The following is a 17,766-nucleotide window of genomic DNA, read 5'->3' on the forward strand; positions in this document are numbered from 1 at the left end:
ATCTGATTCTGCATTCAATCTGTTGTGATATCACATGTTATGTAGCCTCTGGAAAACTCCACTCTACATTCTTGAAAGAATGAGAGTAAAAGAAGCAAATAGCATCTTACTAATATTATGGTTTTGGCTCCCCACCCCACCCCGAGGGTCCCCAGGCCACACTGTGAGAACCACGGCTCTGGTATATACCTATAATTGCTGGGTCATAGAGTACGTACATCATTCAACTTTCCTAGAAAATGTCCAACTTTTTCTAGAGTGGTTGTATCAATTTACACCCCCACCAATAGTGTATCCATTCACTCTTCATTCATTCTGGTGTTTGCTCTCACCACTCCTCCAAAACTACTTCTATCAAAGTCACTACCAATATCAATATTGCCATATACAACGGACCCTTTTAAATCCTCATCTTAGTTGACTTCTCAGCACTCTTGAAACATCACCAACACTCTCCCCGTATGTTCTTATCTCCTCACCTCATTCTCAGCCTCTTTGGCACCTCCTGCTCCTTCAACCAACCTCTAAAGTTTGTGTTCCTTGGAGCTCAGTCAAGGATTCTCTTCTGTTCTCTTTGCTCTGTTTCAGATTGACCTCTTCTCTCATGGCTTCTAATGCCATCTCTATGCGGACAAGTCTCATGTCTATCTGAAACTCATACCTCTCCCCTAGGATGTGACTTCTCCACTTGGCAATCTTAATGGCATGTAGAACTAAACTCTTGATCTTCCTCTGAAAATCTGTTCCTCTTCTGTCTTCCTCATCTCAATGAATGACCTGGCTCCACATCGTCAGAATCCTGGGAGGCATCCTTGATTCCTCCCTCTCCCTTCCACCCCCATGCCACCAAGCCCTTTCAATTCTAAATATCTCTCAAATCTGTCTGCCTCTCTCCATCTCCACCACCACCACATTAGTCCGCTCACCATCATCTCTGACTGCATGCAGTAGGCTCCTGATCTTGTCCACCTCCAGTTCAATCCATAGCAGCCAAAGTCATCTTCTTCAAACATTAACTATACCATATCAATCCCAAATTTAATCCCTTTCAATGTAGTGTATTTCAGCATTTGGGGGATGTGAGTATCTATAAAAGAGATACTATTTCATCGCGATCAAACTGAAACAAAAGTTTCAAACTGAAACTTTTATATGTGATACAAACTGAAACAAAAGTTTCATGAAACATACTTACCCTTCCTACTTGAGCCTGTGATACATTCTGATATTTTCTATTCTTTTCTCAAATTGATTTCAGTACCTCCTGCAGTTTGATCCCCATTTAACAGCAATGCTTCAATATCTGTTCCTCAAAGAATCAGATTCATTCCCCTTCCCATGGCCTATAAAGCCCTACATAAGCTGACTCCTGCCAACCTCTTCAGCCTCATATTCCACCCCTCTTGCCCTTGGTTCACTATGCTCCAACCACAGTGGCCTTCCTGAGGTTCATAAGCATACCATTTCTCTTTCTTCCCAGAGCTTTCCCACTTGCTGTGTCCTCTGCCTGGGACACTTTTTTTTAATTTTTGTTGTTGTTGTTGGGGAATCTTTGGGAACAGTGTGTTTCTCCAGGGCCCCTCAGCTCCAAGTAGTTCTCCTTCAATCTAGTTGTGGAGGGCGCAGCTCAGCTCCAAGTCCAGTCACCATTTTCAATCTTCAGTTGCAGGGGGCACAGCCCACCATCCCATGGGGAATTCATCCAGCAACCTTCTTGTTGAGAGCTCATGCTCTAACCAACTGAACCATCCGTCCACCCCTCCGGAGGCTCGGCGGCAGCTCATAGTCTTCAATCTAGTTGTGGAGGGCGCAGCTCACCATCCCATGTGGGAATTGTACCAGCAACCCTGTTGTTCAGAGCTTGCACTCTAACCAACTGAGCCATCCGGCCGCCCCTGCCTGGAACACTTTTGCCTCCACTCATCATCTGCTCACTCCCATTCCTTCAAGTCTCAGCCTAAGTGTCACGCCCTTGCCTGATCCCTCCCTCAAGCTAAGTTGCCCCCACCTGTTATTCTCTTTCCTATCACGCTGTTCTCTCCTTTTATAGCCTTATCACAATTTGTAATTACGTGTGTTTATGTGTTGTAATTATGTGTGTTTACATCATGGTCCTTTCCAGCACCAGACTGTAAACTCTGAGAGCTGAGTTTGTTCACCAGTCTCATTTGTGTCTGTCTTACTCACTACTGCTTTATACGGTTCCTGGGCCATAGTGTGTGCTCCAAAGACATTCATCCAATGAGTGGAAAGCTGAAGAACAAATGAAGTGGAGTTGGGGAGATGTGGAGAGAGTTTCATAGAGGCAACAGCATATGCAAAGACTTGGAGGCTACAGAGAGTAAAGAATGGTCTAAGAATTTCAGCTTTGCCTCGCATGGAGTCTGGACAGGCTGGCAGGGGCCAGATCATGCAGGGCCCAGCTTAACCTTCCCTCTTGAGGAAGGTAGGTTTTCTTTTGAGCCAATGGGGATTTATTGAAGGGTTCTAAACCTGAGAGTGATATGATTTCATTTACCTTTTCAAAATATCATGCTGCCTACTGTGTAGAGAATAGATTCCAGGGAACAAGACTGAAACGGGAAGGCTGTGACACCATTGCAGATTAGAAGTGATGCTTAGCTAGACTAAGGAGGTGGCAGCAGAAATGAAGAGAATTTACATACATAAATTTGAGAGATATTCAGCAGGTGAAAATGACAGGACTTAGTGATTGCTTGGGGGTGGAGCACACAGAAGAGTCAGGGGTGTAGCTCAAGTTTCAGCTTTGACTGGAGTTAGTCACTAAGGTAAAGTACAAAGAAGGGCAAAAAGGTTGAGAGGAGGATCCCTTGAGTTGGGGAGAAGCTGAGGTTTTGGGTGTCTCTGGGGTATTCAGGTACAGCTGTCTAGTAACCAGTTGAATACATAGGTGAGGAGAAATACCTGGACTTGACGTATCAATTTGGAAGTCATCAGCAAAGAGATGATCACTGAAGCCATGAGAGCAAATGTGATAAAGGAAATAGAGTAGAGAGAGAAGACAAGAGAACTCAGGCCAAAGCCCTAAAGAGCACCAACATTTAAGGATTGGACAAAGAAGAGCCTGGACAGTAAAAAGAAATTACAAAGGAAGTAGGAGAAAAATGAGAGTGCAGTGTCATGGAAGTGGCTTAAGGAGGAGGGAATGGTCACCAGCGTCAAATGCTCCCGAGAAGTCAAGTAGGAATAGCACTGGAAAGGTTTTGTTGGATTTAGTGACACAGACGAGGGTGGACCTTGATGAAAGAGCAATATCAGGCAAGGAGTGGAGGCAGATTGCAGTGGGTTGAGAGACAAGTGGGAAGTGGGAAAATTGGGACAGTTAAGTGTAGGCGACTCTTTTGAGAAGTTTGTAGAGAAGACAGGAGGGTGGTTGGAGAGGGAGACTTTTTGGTAACTGTTCATCTGTAGGTTTGGTGGTAAGAAGTCAAGAACTTCCTTTTCGGTGACTTCTGTTTCCTCTGTGAACTAAGAGGTGGGGTCATCTGCTGAGGGTGAGGGGGCAGATGGAGAAGTAGGGCGTTGGAGGAGATGGGAGGTTTTGAAATGGCTGCTGTGGAACATGGGAGAAAGCGCTGCCTAAGGGCACACAGTAATGCTGTCAGCACTGAGGGCCTGGTAGAAGCTGGCGACCATGAGTTTATAGTGCCCCAAATCTGTGAGGTTGGACCGTTTTCTCCAATAGTGTTTAGTCGTCTGGGCGCAGGCATGGAAAAGGTGGACAGTTGGACTGACAGTTGCCTGGGATGTTGCCAGGCATAGGCGACAATCCTGGGAACTGAGGCTATTGGCAAGAGAGTGGTGAAGTAAAAGAACATGAGGTCTGGTCCGAGCAGAGTGAAGGGGATCAAAGACAAGTCCTCTATGAGCCAAGCCCTAGGGAAACTGGAACATGTGGAAAGGCTTCTGGAAAAGAGACTGAAGGACAAGTGGAGGGAGGAATACCTGAGGTGGGACACAAAGGCAGATGTGAGGGATTGAACCCTAAGACTTGACTGTGTGGGACCACGAAGGGATGGGGAAAGCAGGCTGAGGGGGAATATTCAAGGGGGAGCAGGAGGACTTTGAGGGCAGTAGCTGGGAGAAGTGAGGCGGGACCGAGTGAGGGGGCGTGGCCAAGCGCCAATCCCGGGCGAGGGGGCGGGGCCCGGATAACTGGGTCCCAGCGCCGCTGTGCCTGCGGCTGCCTCAGCGAAGGCTCCCGCCTCCCCACCCCCCTTCCCGGGGCTCCTTCCCGCCCGCCGCCGTGGAGACCCAGACCGAGGGTGAGGAGGACGGTGGAGTCGGGCCGAGACCGCTCCCCTGACCCCGCCGCTGGAGCATCGTCCGGAGGGATTGGCCGAGGGCGAGACCCGCAGCCCAAGCGCGGCGCGCACACGCGCGCCCCGCGCCACCGCCGTCCTCTCCTCCCACCCTCCCTCCCTCCCCTCCCTTGACCTCCCCTCCGCCCCCCAGCCTCCGCTGCGGCTGGAGGAAGAACGCTTTCCGACCAGCTAGGGGAGCCCGTATCGTTTCCCATTCGAGGAGAAAGAAGAGACCCCGCGCTCGGAACACACCGGCCGCTCGCCCCGGGGCCTCGGAAGTGGCTCGCCGCCTGCGGGAGAGCCCGCGCCCAGCTCAGCCTCCCGAACCTCACCCGGCCGCTGCGGCGTAGACAGCGCTCCCCAGCGGGCCCCCGGCCCCGCCAAGCCCACTCCCCGCGCGGGGCCCGGGCCGGCGATGCCTGGCACGGCAGCGGCGGTGGCCACGGCTGCTGCTGGTGCTGCCACTGCTGCCACGGCTGCTGGCCCGGGCCCGGGCCGGGGGCTCCAGGCTCCGCAGTGGGGCTGAGCCCGCAGCCCCGCCCCCCGAGCCTGAAGCCGCTTCTCCGCGGGGCGCCGGGCCTCCTCCGCCCGCGCCTCCGCCCCAGGAGCTGGAGCCAAGCGGGGAGCCCGGGCCCCGCGCCCAGGCCCGGACCATGCATGGCCACCGAGTCCCGGGGGGCGCCGGGCCTTCTGAACCTGAACACCCGAGCGCGAACCCCCCCGGCGCCGCTCCACCGGCCTATGCTGACTCGGACCCTGGAGTCTTGGATCCCGGACTGTGGGTGCCCAGGGGCTCAGGCTCTGCTCTCGGCGGCCCCCTGGATCCCCAGCTTTCTGGACCCTCAGACGCCATCCTGGGCGCTGCTCCAGGCCCGCGGGTCTTGCCCTGTGGCCCCAGTCCACAGCACCACCGGGCCCTGCGCTTCTCCTACCACCTGGAGGGCTCGCAGCCCCGGCCTGGTAAGTGATCTAGAGAGCATGGGAGCCCGGCCGTGGGCCTGGTACTGGGAGGGGGTTCTTTTTCTCCGGCTCTCTAAGCTCCACCTCGGGGCCGGTCGCTCACCCCAGCCCTTGGAGTCTTCTTAGCCCCCAACCCCTTCTCTCCCTCCTCGACCTTCGTCCAGTCCTTTCAACCTCTGTACCCCGACTCCTCTCTGTCCCTTTTGCCCCCTCAACCCCTTTCTCTTCTATCTGCTGAGGCTAATGGGAGAAGGAGCACTCCAAGAAAAAGAGGCAGGATTGGAAGGCAGTAGAGGGGACTTGGTTGAGGAACTGGGGTTTATTTGGGAGAATAGGAGAAAAGTAGCCTCCCATTTGCCAAGCGCCTACCTTGTGCCAGGCACTGGGCTGGGTACTTTACGTGGATTCTCATTTCATTTTCAGGAGTCTCCTGTAAAGTGTAATTAGCCCTATTTCGTAGGGGAGGAAACTGAGGCTCAGAGAAGTTAAGTCACTTGCCCAAGGTCACACGGCTAATATGGAGCCAGGATTGAAAACCAGATCTATTTGAGTCTGAAGTCTGTGGTCTTTCTGCTTCCCCCAAACTGAGGTTGGAGACCATGAAAGTAATGCCAAGCCTTCTGCTTATGTGATTTTCTCCTGTACTGTTCAGCAGCTCTGGAGTATGAGTGGGGGGAAAAAAAGGATGGTGGATTGATCCAAGGTTGGGGTTTTGCCAGGTGTGTGTGGCGGGAGGACAAGGGAAGGAGGGAATAGAAGGTGCTGATGAGAGAGATAGGTGGAAGAGGTGTGCCTCGGGGTCAAGCTGGAGGGGAGGGCTGGAGGGGCTAGTGGGTAGGGAGACAGCAGAAAGGTCAGGGGAGAGTTGCAGGGCTACAAGGTTGTTTCTGAGGAGAAATCAGGATACTTGAACTTGGATTTGCAGAGGTGGAGCAGCTCTTGGTCAGGCCACAGACCACTGACTGCAGAGGCCTTTGCACTGCATAGACTTGAGTGTCTGAGGAGTCCAGCAGGGCCTTCCCCATCTGGGGACATCCCCATGTGGACCTGAGCTCAGGAGCCATAGAGAAAAAGCAGTGCTTATCTTTTCTGACTTCCACTGGGCAACACTGATCGAGCTGTTGCCCGTCCCCGGCCTCCACAGGTCTTTGGGACTGTGGCCCAGTACCAGGCAGCGGTTGTGAAACATAAAGTGCAGGCGAGATGGACCCCTTGCTGCTGGTATGACCTTGGGGTAGTCATGGAACCTAGGGGAGTTTTCAGGGTCTCCTGCCGTCCCGCCCAGTGGGCTGGAGATATCCAGCTGACAACAGGCCTTTAACCTCCTGCCCTACCTGTTACTCCTGCTGACTTTCCAAACTCCCCCTGACAGACACTGTGTTGAGCAGGCTACTCACCCATTTTACTACAGCACCTTCTTTCAGATCCCAAAACGTGCCACAAGTACTCCCACCTCAGGGCCTTTGCATCTACTTTTCCCTCTGCCTGGCTGCTCTTCCCCCTGCTCTCCACCTGGCTTGTTCCTCATCTTTTAGGTCTTAGCTCAGAGGAGATACCCTGAGACACCTTCCCTGACCACTTTAGGTAGGGCTACTTGTGCGTCTCCACTGCAGTTGCCGGTATACTTCCATCCTTGTACTTAGTACAGTCTGCAGTGATCTCATTGTATGTGTCTACTTGTTTATTGCCCATCTTCCTCCACTCGAAAGTGATCTCCATGAGGTTTTGTTCATTCTTGTATCCCCAATGACTAGTGCAGTGCCTGGCACACAGTAGGTGCTCAATAAATCTATGTTGAACAAACGCCTGAACAGATTTGAAGGGAGCACATACAAGGCCCTCAGTAACTGTTGTCTAAGAGTAGGACTACTGAACTCCTGCCCTCCAGATACTCTTGGTCTGGAAGTCAGTAGCCTGGCAGCATCTAGACCGCTGGTCCCTGGCCTCTGATCAATACACAGTAGCGATTCTGAGTTGCCTTCCCACTCCACCAGTCCTTCCAAATTACCAATCACACTACCCATCCTGAATCATTCCCCTCCTCCTCAAAAAAGTTCACAGGATCCTTTTCCCAATGGAGTCCCTGCCTCTGTAATTGGTGGGGTTTTTTGTTTGTTTGTTTGTTTGTTTGTTTGTTTTATAACTGCAAGATGAGGATTGGGACTAAAACGGGTGTCAGGGAAGGACCTGGCCTCCCATCCAACCATTCCTAACTGACTACACTGTGTGACCTGGGTGAGTGACTTCCCTTGTCTGAGCCTCAATTTCCTCATCTAGAGAATGCCATGAGGAATCTATGAGATACTGGTTGTAAAGCCTGCAGAATGAAATAAATTTTTTAAAAAAAAATAAGAGAAAAACCTTCTGAAGAGGAGATGGAGGAATTACTCAGGCCCTGGTAAGGCGGGCACCAGGCCATGTGATTCACAGCAGCGTGGGGTGTGAGAGACCCGCCTCCCCCAACTGCCCAGCCAGCCCAGGGGTAGGCACAAGTGACGGGCTTCTCTCTCCACAGGACTCGCCTATAATTGGCCTAAAGAGGGCAGGGTTCGTGGTTGTAGGGTGTGTGTGTGTGTGTGTGTGTGAGAGAGAGAGAGAGAGAGAGAGAGAGAGAGAGAGAGAGAGAGAGAGAGACCTGAGCTTCAATTGAAGGGTTGAAACATTTTAGTCCACGTGTTAAGATTTCTGTGTGCTTGCTGACTTCCTCACTCAGACTGACTGCTGGGGCCTTTATTGAATCACCATCCTTAGGGCCCAGTGGTCCATCTTGAGCGGGGACTTTTTAAAGTAATATTTATATTTATATCTTATCCATGTGAAGAGCCTTGAATTGCTTCAAAGTGCTTTCTCTTTTAGTTACCCTGATTCTTGTTGGGGGGCGGGATTGTTGTTATGCCCATTTCCCAGATTGATAAAACCTACGGCCTCATTGGTTTACTGAGATAACCCAGTGAGATGCCAGAGAGGGCTTTGAGAGTCAGAAAGGAGTTCCCAGGTGCAGGTTTACTCATAAAGATTTGGGGGAAACTCTACCCTATTCCTCAGGGTTGAGGCCTAGAGTATCCTTCCAGATGCTGAGTCGGGAGGGGGGGGTAGCTTGGGGCCTGGGGCATCCTTACAGACTCCAGGAGTTAGAATTGGAGCTGGGAAGGCCCCCCTAGACACCATCTTGTTCTGGGTTTCCCAAACTGGTTGAGCATCAGAATCCCTTGCTGACTTTGAAAAAATAAATGTGATTCCTGGACTCTACCCCAGAGCTCCAGAATCTTGGGGTTGCAATGCAGGAATCTGTTTTCACAGCTGCCCAGGTGATTCTGCTGCACTCCCTACAGTGGGAACCCCCTACGGTCAAGCCCATTCCCCCATTCCCCAATTGGAGCAGTGGAGGCTCAGAAAGGCAGTTGAGCCATGGTCCTACAGTAGGTTTTCCAGGTGGGAATTCCTGCCCATTCTCAGAAATTTTCTTGGCTTTCCCATTCCCGAATCCCGAGATATATATAAACTGTTTTCTGTTGTCCACGACGAATCGTTACCACAAAGTGACGGCAGATACTACCAACCTCCTGGGTTCAAGGAGCCGATTTTCCCGATTTCCCGAACCAACTTTTCTCGGGATTCGGGAACGGGAAAGTTAAAAAAAAAAATCCTGAGACCAGGTGGGAATTCCCGCCTGGAAAACCTGGCGACAAATAGGAAAAAATGTCTAAGCAATACATTGTGAGTAATACGCTTATTTCCCATTGTGGGTATTACTGGGTTCAAGGAACAGATTTTCCCGATTTCCCGACCAACTTTTCTTGGGATTCGGGAACGGAAAAGCGAAAACAATTCCTGAGAACGGGTGGGAATTCCCGCCTGGAAACCCTGAGTCAGCATCATTAGGGCCAAGGGAATGCATCGGCCTCCCTCTGAGGCCCTCTCCCCATTGCCCTCTGTGGGCCTCACTCATTCCCAACCCCAAAGGTAGCATGAGACCTAAGCTACAGAAAATGAGTCAACCTCTCACCCACATAACACAAACACTGGCTGCCTCAGTTTACTCTCTATGTCCAGCTCTCTTGAATGGCTGCCATTTGGCAGTTCAAGCTGGAAGGTAAAGTTCTTGGACTCTAGGAAGAGGAAATCCTGGCATCAGCAGCGCCTAGCACAGGGCCTAGCCCTAAGAAAGGTTTCCAGAGTGGTGTCAGCAAGTTTTGTAGAGCTAGGAGGAACATGGGGGGCAGTTCACGTAGGAAGTTTGGTAGGAGCAAAGGCACTGAGACATGGGGCATCCTGGGGACTGGGGCTGGTATTGGGAGGAATGGAGGGGTAAGGCTGACAAAGGGACTTTATGCTGCGGGCAAAGGGCAAGCATTGAAGGGTTTATTAAGTAGGGGAATGATGTGCTCAGATGTTTGAGAGATCCCTATAGCTACATCTGGAGAGTAGATAGGAAGGGTGTAAGAGTGGGAGCAGGGAGACAGGCAGGCAGAGATTGCAGTCATCACAGCAAGAGGTGATTTTTGCCTTGTTGGAGCCGTGGCAGGGTAAGACCTGAGAGATAGATGTTTAGGTGCTAGCACGGGCAGGCCTTGTTTGTGGCTTGGGTATACAGGCCGAGGAAGAGGGAAAAGTCCACGATGAGTCTGGCTTGTTTTCTGAAACCAACTATAGTGACCTGGTAGATGGTGGTGAGGCCATCTACATGTAAGAGAAGAAGCAGGTTTGGGGGAAGATACTGAGTTGTGTTTGAGACGAGCTGAGTTTCAGAGGCCTGGGGGGACATCCAGGTGGAGGTGGCCAGCAGGCATTTGGATGTAGGGTTGGAAAGCTCAGAACAGAAGTCTTGGCCAGAGATGTTTGGGAGTTCTCACCGCCAGCCAGCGTGTACCACAGACTACACAGCGGCTCCTGGGGAAAGCGTGCATGGTTCTGGGGGCCAGTCCCATCCTTGAAGACATAAATAGTGAGGTCAGCAGTCATGCTTGCTCTGGTAGAACATTCATTACCCTCCCCCAAACTTTGCCTTAGAAATGCCGGTGGGGGGGCACTTTTGAAAGCATATGTGCATAAAGCAGAAACCCAATTCACATACACTCAGGGCAGTGGCTGTTGCAAAGACCTGAGACAGTACTCCTGAAAACCAAGTCACACGTTGGTAAAGTAAATTCCTGCAGCTCCCTCGATGTTCTCCCTGTTGAGTGCATCCTGAGTGGCCGGAGAGGGAGGCTCAAGGTAAGCAGGTAAGGTAAGGAGAAGAGGTGGCTCACGATGGGGGGGTGGGGGGCTCTGCTGAGGATTTTTGGAGAGCAGCAGTTTGAGATTCCAAGGCAGTGTCTGAAAAAAGACCCGGATTTGGTTCCCAGTCAGCTGGGGCCTTCCAAACAAACATAACAAAAAGTGAAGACTTGGGTAGCTGGGAAAGGGACTTCCCCAGACAGGAGTAAAAGAATTGAAGTTTCCAAGTTGCAGATGGTTGGCATCCGCATTCCTTGGCCCTTTCAGGTGACTCTTTCCCTGGGGCAAGGCCCAGCTGGGGCTATCTGCTCCCTCAAGGGGGAGTGGCAGCTAACAGTACCCCAGACAGACTCAAGCTATGGCTTTTGGGGGTCCAGTTAGCTAAATGCCTTCGGCAGATGTGGAGCTGGCCAGACGCTGGCTGGGTGGGGCTAAGACCTGTCTGGAATAAGGGCTGGAAGCACAGTCTGCCACTGGCCAGCCCTGCAGAGTTAAGTTCCCTCATCAGGAGAGAGCAGATATCCTTGGAGCAGAGAGTCCAGCCTTTCTAGGCTCCAATACCCAGTTCTTTGGAGCTAGAAGGTATCACACCTCCACAAGGTACCTCAAAACACACACAGGGCTGGAAACAAGGCTGTTGGGCAGCCATCAAGGAGCCTCACCACTCTTGGCTCTGCCATTGGTTCACTGAACCCTCAGGCCTCCCTTCCCCGCTTAGGGCCTTAGTTTCCCCATTTGTAAGTTGTGGATCTGGTCATTGCATTCGTCTGGCATAGCATAGGGTGTCAATAAATACTTGGTGAGCAGTTCAGGAAGTGACACGGGAGAAAGGAGGGCATTTCTTCTTTTAACAAAGGTTTATTGAGTACCTACTGTGCACTTGCTTGGCCTTTTGTGAGGTGCTGGGTGGGCAAGAAAGCAGGCACAATCCCTGTCTTCATGGAGCTCCTTTCTAGCAGGGAAGACAAATATGACAACTAATTCTAAGCGTAGAGGCTGCAGGAACATATGAGGAGGAGGTGGGCAAGGAAAAGAGGACACTTGAGTTGAGACCTGAAGGAAAAATAGGAGTCCAGAGGTCAGGAGAAGCAGAAAAGCTGTTCAGGCCAAGGGAATGAAATGACATGTGCCAAAGCCCGAGGCGGAAGACAGTACTTTCGAGGAACAGACAAGAGGCCATTGTGGCTGGAGGGTGGGGGCAGGGAAGTGTTCCTGAGCTGGGCCTTAAATGTCCCCTTGCTCAGGAGTTTAGAGTTCACCCCGAGGCAAAGCAAATGGAGCCCTTCACTAGGCTGCAAGAATTGAAGGGGCCTGTTTTCACAAGCTGGTTGTGGTGTGAAGAGTGCCTTGTTAGAGCGCCCTGAAGGATGAGAGGGAAACCAGGTAGGCTGGGGTGGGAAAACATATGTATAGATTCAAGAGCTGCTAAGAAGTAGAGTCTGCAAGATTGGGGCCTGGTTGGATGTGAGTTGAGGGAGAGGGAGGAGTCATGGAAAAAGCCCTGCCTCTGGCTGGGGGAGCTGGGTGAATAGAGGTGCCATTCCTGGGATGGGGAGGGCAAGAGGAGGAGTCAGTGAGGGGCTGGGGTAGGGGGGTGGTTTAGGGTGCACTGAGTCTCAGGAGCCTGAAGACGTGACATCTAGGTGGTGGTGCCCAGTAGACATTGGCTGTGCTCATCCTGCTTCAGAGTAAGACAAGGGGGTGAGGGGCACAGGTGTGTGGGTGAGGCCCAGGGAGGGAGTGGCAGCTTCTGCTTGGTGCTGGCAGCTTCTAGCCCTTCAGGGCGCTTCCCAGTGCAGGGAAGGGGTTAAGTCACCGCGGGAAGGCTCCTGGGGAAAGCGGGAAAGGAGGGACTGGCAGGCCTGGCCCCAAGGAACTGCAGCTGGCATAGAAGCCCATCCACCTGGGCGTGCTAAGCCCGCGCCACCACCTTCGCCTTTACCTTCACCTCCCCTGCTCCCTCTCCAGCTTCTGCCCGGCTCCCCTAGGCTGGGCCTCCCGGCCTAATACTTTCCAGGTGTGGACACAGCCCCTCCCCCTCCCAGAGTGGCCCCTCCCCCACCCCGGGGCGGCTGGGAAGGGGGCTGGGAGGGAGCAGGGAAGGTGTGGGTCTCCCACTGCATCTCTTAGGGGCTTCAGCCTCCAAGTCCCCGACTGCTCTGTAGAGAATTCCTTCAGGAATCTGCTCCCTGTGGCTCTGGCAGGGTAAGGCAGTGGTGACAGTCCCCCAGATCCAGCCTTGCTACTTTCTAGCTTCATGTGACCTTGGGCCAGTCACCTCCTGTTTCTGAGCCTTGGTTTTCTCACCTAGAATATGGGGTTATCATCCCCACCACCTAGGGTTGTTGTAAGGATTAAGGGTAAAGCCTGCAGCACTCCTGATGGCACATTGTAACCATGCTCAACAAATGACCCTCCCTGCCCTTTCTGTCTCTGCCCCTTTGCTTCTCTCAGGCTGCAGCCCTCACTGTCTCTGTCTCCCTCCTGACTTGCCCCTAAGTTTTCTGTCCCCCTCTGTAGCTATCTGGTTCTCTCGCTCTCTGTAGTTTTCCTGTCTTCTCCCTCCCTTGTCTTTGTCCCAGTCTGTCTGTCTTTTTCCTTCAGAATCTCTGTGTTGCCAACTCTCAATTTTGACCAGGCCTCTGGTGAGGGGGGAGGGAGATGGATGGGTGTTGGGGTCCCTGGGGTCACACACAGCAGGGGTCAGAGAGGCCATCCCTAGTGGCTTTGTCCTCACTAGAAGGGAAATCCCAGCCAGCGTGGCAGCCCCAGCACCCGCTAATTACTGCCCCCAGTGCTCCCAGCTGCAGCTCCACTCCACTCCCTTCCCTTCCTGTCCTCTAAAGTCCCCAGCCCCTCCCGGGGGGTGGAGCTACCACCCCCATCCTTCTCTGCCCTTAGGTCTAGAGACACTGGGAGGAGGTAGCCAGGCCCTCACAGCAATCTAGCAACTGGAACTGGGAAGGGCTGCCTGTCCTCCCATGTGGCTGTGGTGTGTGTGTGTGTGTGTGTGTGTGTGTGTGTGTGCGCGCGCGCATATGCATGCATGCATGCATACATATGCCTGGCTGTCTTTGTCCCGGTGGGTCTGTTTTGTGTATATCTTAAAGTTCTTATTTCTGTTTGTTTGTATGTTTGAGTGTGTGTCTGTATATCCATATATGTCTACGTGTGTCTTTGGGTCTGTATATGTTGTTGTATGTTCCTGTATACATGGGTGTGTGTCACCTGGGCTCTGTCTAAACCCCTGGGGGTTTCTAGATGTTTCTGTATGTGGGTCTTTGTATATAGATCGTGTGTATGTGTGTGTGTTTCTTTGCTGGCGTCCATCTGAGTATGCCCCCTAGTATCTTAGTGGTGGTGGTTTATGAGTGTGTGTGTGTGTGTGTGTGTGTGTGTGTGTGTGTGTGTGTGTGGTGGGGGTGCCTGTCTGTCTTTTGCCCTTTCCTGCCCCTTCCTTCTGCTCTGGAACCTTCTTGCAAACCCAGGCACTCAGTTCACTCTTTACTTCCCCACCCCTAATATCCACACCTTTGCTCACTTTCTTCCCTTGCCCGCAGGACCATGCCCAGTCTATACCTGTAAAAACACACCCCATCCTGGATGGCTGAACTCAAAAACCACCTCCTTTAGAGAGTCACCTCCCCCATTTAAATGTGATTTATTTCCCAACTCAGCAAACATTGACTGAGGATGTGCTCTGTGACTCTAGACACAGGCACACTTGAGACCCAGTTCCAGCTCAACCACTTCTACCTGTGTACTCTCAGGCAAGTTATTTTGCTTCTCTGCCTCAGTTTCCTCATCTGTAAAACAGAGCTAATAGCACACAGGGTTGTTAGGAGGGTGCTATACAGGAAAGTGTCAAAACAATGCCTGGCAAAGAGTAGGTGCTCAACAAACAGTTGAATCACCATACCATATATCCTCCACTCCACCTTGAGTTCCAGAGAGTTCTGAAAGTTCTTGTAATTCCCTGCTCTCTTCTCCAGCCGTCCTGCCCAGGGCAGAACGTGAACTGGACCAGACAGAACAAAAGGCAGATTCCAGTTCAGGGAACTACTGAGAGGTATTGCATGAGCCAGCTCCCTGAGCTTGCTCAGGTCCAGAGGAGACTGGGCCCTTCGGTGGGGGGTGAGGTGGAGGTGGAAGAGGGGACCTTCAAGGCGGCCACCTAAGAGCCAGAGCACATAAGATAGGACAGGAGGTAAACAGCAGAGGTGGAAGGGGCTTTAAGGACCATCTAACTGGGACATTGCAAAGTGGTGGCCCACAAATGAAATTTGACTCACAAGTTTCATTTGGCCTACTCATTGTTTTTAAAATTAGGAGATTTCACATAAAGTCTGGATTTCTGATTTTCTTGAAATACTGGAAAATCTGAACATAAATACAGGGCCTCGTTACTGCAAGATGACAGTTAGATGGAGGGGAAGAGCTGCTGTCTCTATTTCGGGTGAGGCATGTGCTCTCCAGTTGACCACCGTCCTCACCATTCCCTATTGTCTTACACTGTCCCATTTGACAGAAAGGTCCTCACTTTACAAAAAAGTTCCTCCATTTTACTGAAGAGTTTTCTATTGTCAAAGAGTCTTTCATTTACAGACAGGTCATCCATTTTACAAAAGGGTCTTTACTTTATAGAATTTTTCCTCACTTCACAGAATGTCCCTCCACTTTGAAGAAGCTTCCTGCATTTTGTAGAAACTTCCCCATTTTAAAGAGAATTTATCCATTTTACAGGAGGGAACACTCAGGGAAGCTCCTTACTTGCTTCCACTTTTCCCAAAGTGCCTTTACTCTGTAGAGGGTGCCTCCATTTTTCTGCAGAGTCCTTATGTTCAGAAGACCAGTCCAGTTCAGGGAAGGAACCTTCCAGCAACCCACAGGGTACCCCGTGCACTTCTCACATTTGACAGAGCTTCGTGTCTGAACTTTCACACAGAACATCTGCCAGGTCAAGCAAGGCCTGGGTGCAGTCTGGCCACAAAAGTGGAGAGGGGCAGCTGGGCTGCACCTCATGTTCAAAGGGCAGGTGGGAATAAAGGCATAGGGGAGCTATGCCTTTATCCTAGCTTTTTTCTCAAGCTGAGGGATTCCCCTTCCCCCTTTGGAGCTGGCTTCCCAAAATGCACATTCTTATTTGTTGTTTTTCATTCTCTACTCCCTCTGTTCCCTTCCCCCCACCCCACCCCACCCCACCCCCAGGAATTCCAGCGGTCCCTGGGGCCTACCTCTCAGCCTGGAGAAGCAGAGCTCTGGGCGTGCTTTGGGGATCAGGAGGCCAGAGTGCTGCTGCTGGCTTTGGCCCACTCTCACATCTCACCATTTCCTCACAGGGAGGAGCGCGCACATATTCTCTCCATTTTGCAGATGGGGAAATTGGGGTCTAGAGCTGTGAAGTGACTCCCCACGTTACCCGGGAGTTTAATGGCCTGGCTGAGGTCCAGTCTGAGGCCCTATTAACTGACTTGAAATTGAGCCAAGGTTACAGCTGGAAGAAGGGAGGGGGGTGCTGCTGGCCTGGGAGGGGGAAAGCTGGGAGCTGAGATTCCCAGAAAGAGGTGAGGGAGAAACGGTCTGGTTCCCTTGGATATGTAGGGTCCTTGTCCTCAAACTCAGCAAGAGGGTAGATCTGATCTGCCAGTAAGCCCAGAAATGGGCTCAATGCACCTACCAATCAGGAGCAGGTAGCAACCAGAAACAATTTTTGGAATGATTTTGCTATTTCAATAACAATAAGGTAATAAAATTCAAAACTGGTAATTTTAACACTTACTTTGCAATTTTGTACGGCTTCATCACTTGAATTAAATTTGAATGGGGAAGGTGGGGCACCATTGTCTTTTCACTGCCTCCTGCCTCTAGTAGGAATCACACCCTGACCGGAAGAGGAGTTGTCCTAGAGAGAGCTGGATTCTGTGTCTCTCCGCCTGGTTTGCTTGTGTTTCTCCGTTTGTCCAGAGCTTTGTGTTGGGTTGCAGCCTGAGGCCTGCGGGTTTACCTTATCTGTGTGAGTAGTGTCAGAGTCTTTGTGCATTTGCAGTTCTGTTGGCTTTCACGTTTAACCCACATTGCTTTGTGGATGGGGGGGGCATTATGCCCTTTCCCTTCATTGTCTCATGGACTCCCCAAACCAAGGAGCTGTGATTATCATCCTATTTTCCAGAAAAAGAAACTGAGGCTCAGATAGCTGGAGAGGCTTGCCCAGGATCACATAGCTAGTAAACGGGGTGCTGGGAGTTAACCTCGGTTGGTGTGACTCCTGAACCAGCTGTTCCAAATGAAAGTGTCACAACACCTTAACCCATGCAGTCCAGTCAGCGAGTGTGATTATGCCACCCTTCTTTGGAATAGCCAAGTACCATCGGTGTTTAAGTATAAGACCAGATTGAAGTTTATCCCTGAAATAATGTCACTGCCAACAGCATTTAAGAGCCCACTGCAGGGAAATTGGATAGAGTCCACAGCTTGCCTGAGGCTTACGTGAACAAGAGTCCAGGGGCCCTGGTTCCCAAGTGCCACCTCGGAAGCCTGGCTCTGCCTCATTCACTCAAATCCTTCTTTGACTAGGGTTGCTGGAATTCACCCAAAAACGTACTGTTCGATTTGAACTTCAGATATACAACAAATAATTTTTAGTATGGCATAATAAGTTTTTAGTGTAAGTATGCATGAGACATGCTTATACTAAGAAATTATTCATTGTTTATCTGAAATTCAAATTTAACTGGGCAGCCTGTATTTTATCTGGCCACCCTGTGGCTGGCCTCTTCCTCCCCTGAGCTTCCCCAGTCCCCACAGGCTGACCCCCTTGCACTTCCTGAGCTGCTCTTATCTTCTCCTGAATGAGAGTCTCTCCTCTTTGTGATTGGGAGCTCCCTGAGGGTCAGGATCAAGACTGTCCTCTGGCCTGCTGAGAGCTTGTGGGGGCGCACATCTGCAACTCCACCCCACAGCAGAGCTGGGCCAGCACCCAGATACTCTTGGGGTGCCCAGGGTGGGCTTCCCATGGGTGATGAGAGAAGCCCTAGTGGCAGCAGTGGTTGTGTATGTGTACACTGTGCAAGGCGGGTTGCACTGGAACACGTGAACAGCTCTGCGGTTCTCACTGGGTCCTTGAGGGCTGCACATAGTTAGTGTGGGGCGGGGCGGCTTTGTGGCGTCTGCTCCAGTGGGCACTGGGGACTTTGGTAAACCCAGGTGTGGAGGACCCTGTCAGATGCGTAGATATGGGGGTGTGTGCGTGTATGAGAGAGAGAAT

The 17,766-nt window shown here is 51.5% G+C and overlaps 1 protein-coding gene across 1 annotated transcript in view; it reads left to right on the top strand.

Annotated features, from left to right (window-relative positions):
* Positions 1 to 4,788: 4,788 nt before the first annotated feature.
* The window catches only part of FGD1 (FYVE, RhoGEF and PH domain containing 1), a 33,716-nt gene continuing 20,738 nt past the window's right edge, over positions 4,789 to 17,766 (top strand). Inside the window, exon 1 of the mRNA XM_081043285.1 lies at positions 4,789 to 5,285. Coding sequence (XP_080899411.1) covers positions 4,979 to 5,285 — 307 coding nt within the window. The 5' untranslated portion in view covers positions 4,789 to 4,978. The remainder of the gene's footprint in view (positions 5,286 to 17,766) is intronic.

This window comes from Rhinolophus hipposideros (assembly GCF_964194185.1).
Source record: "Rhinolophus hipposideros genome assembly, chromosome: X".
Taxonomy (NCBI): Eukaryota; Metazoa; Chordata; class Mammalia; order Chiroptera; family Rhinolophidae; genus Rhinolophus; species Rhinolophus hipposideros.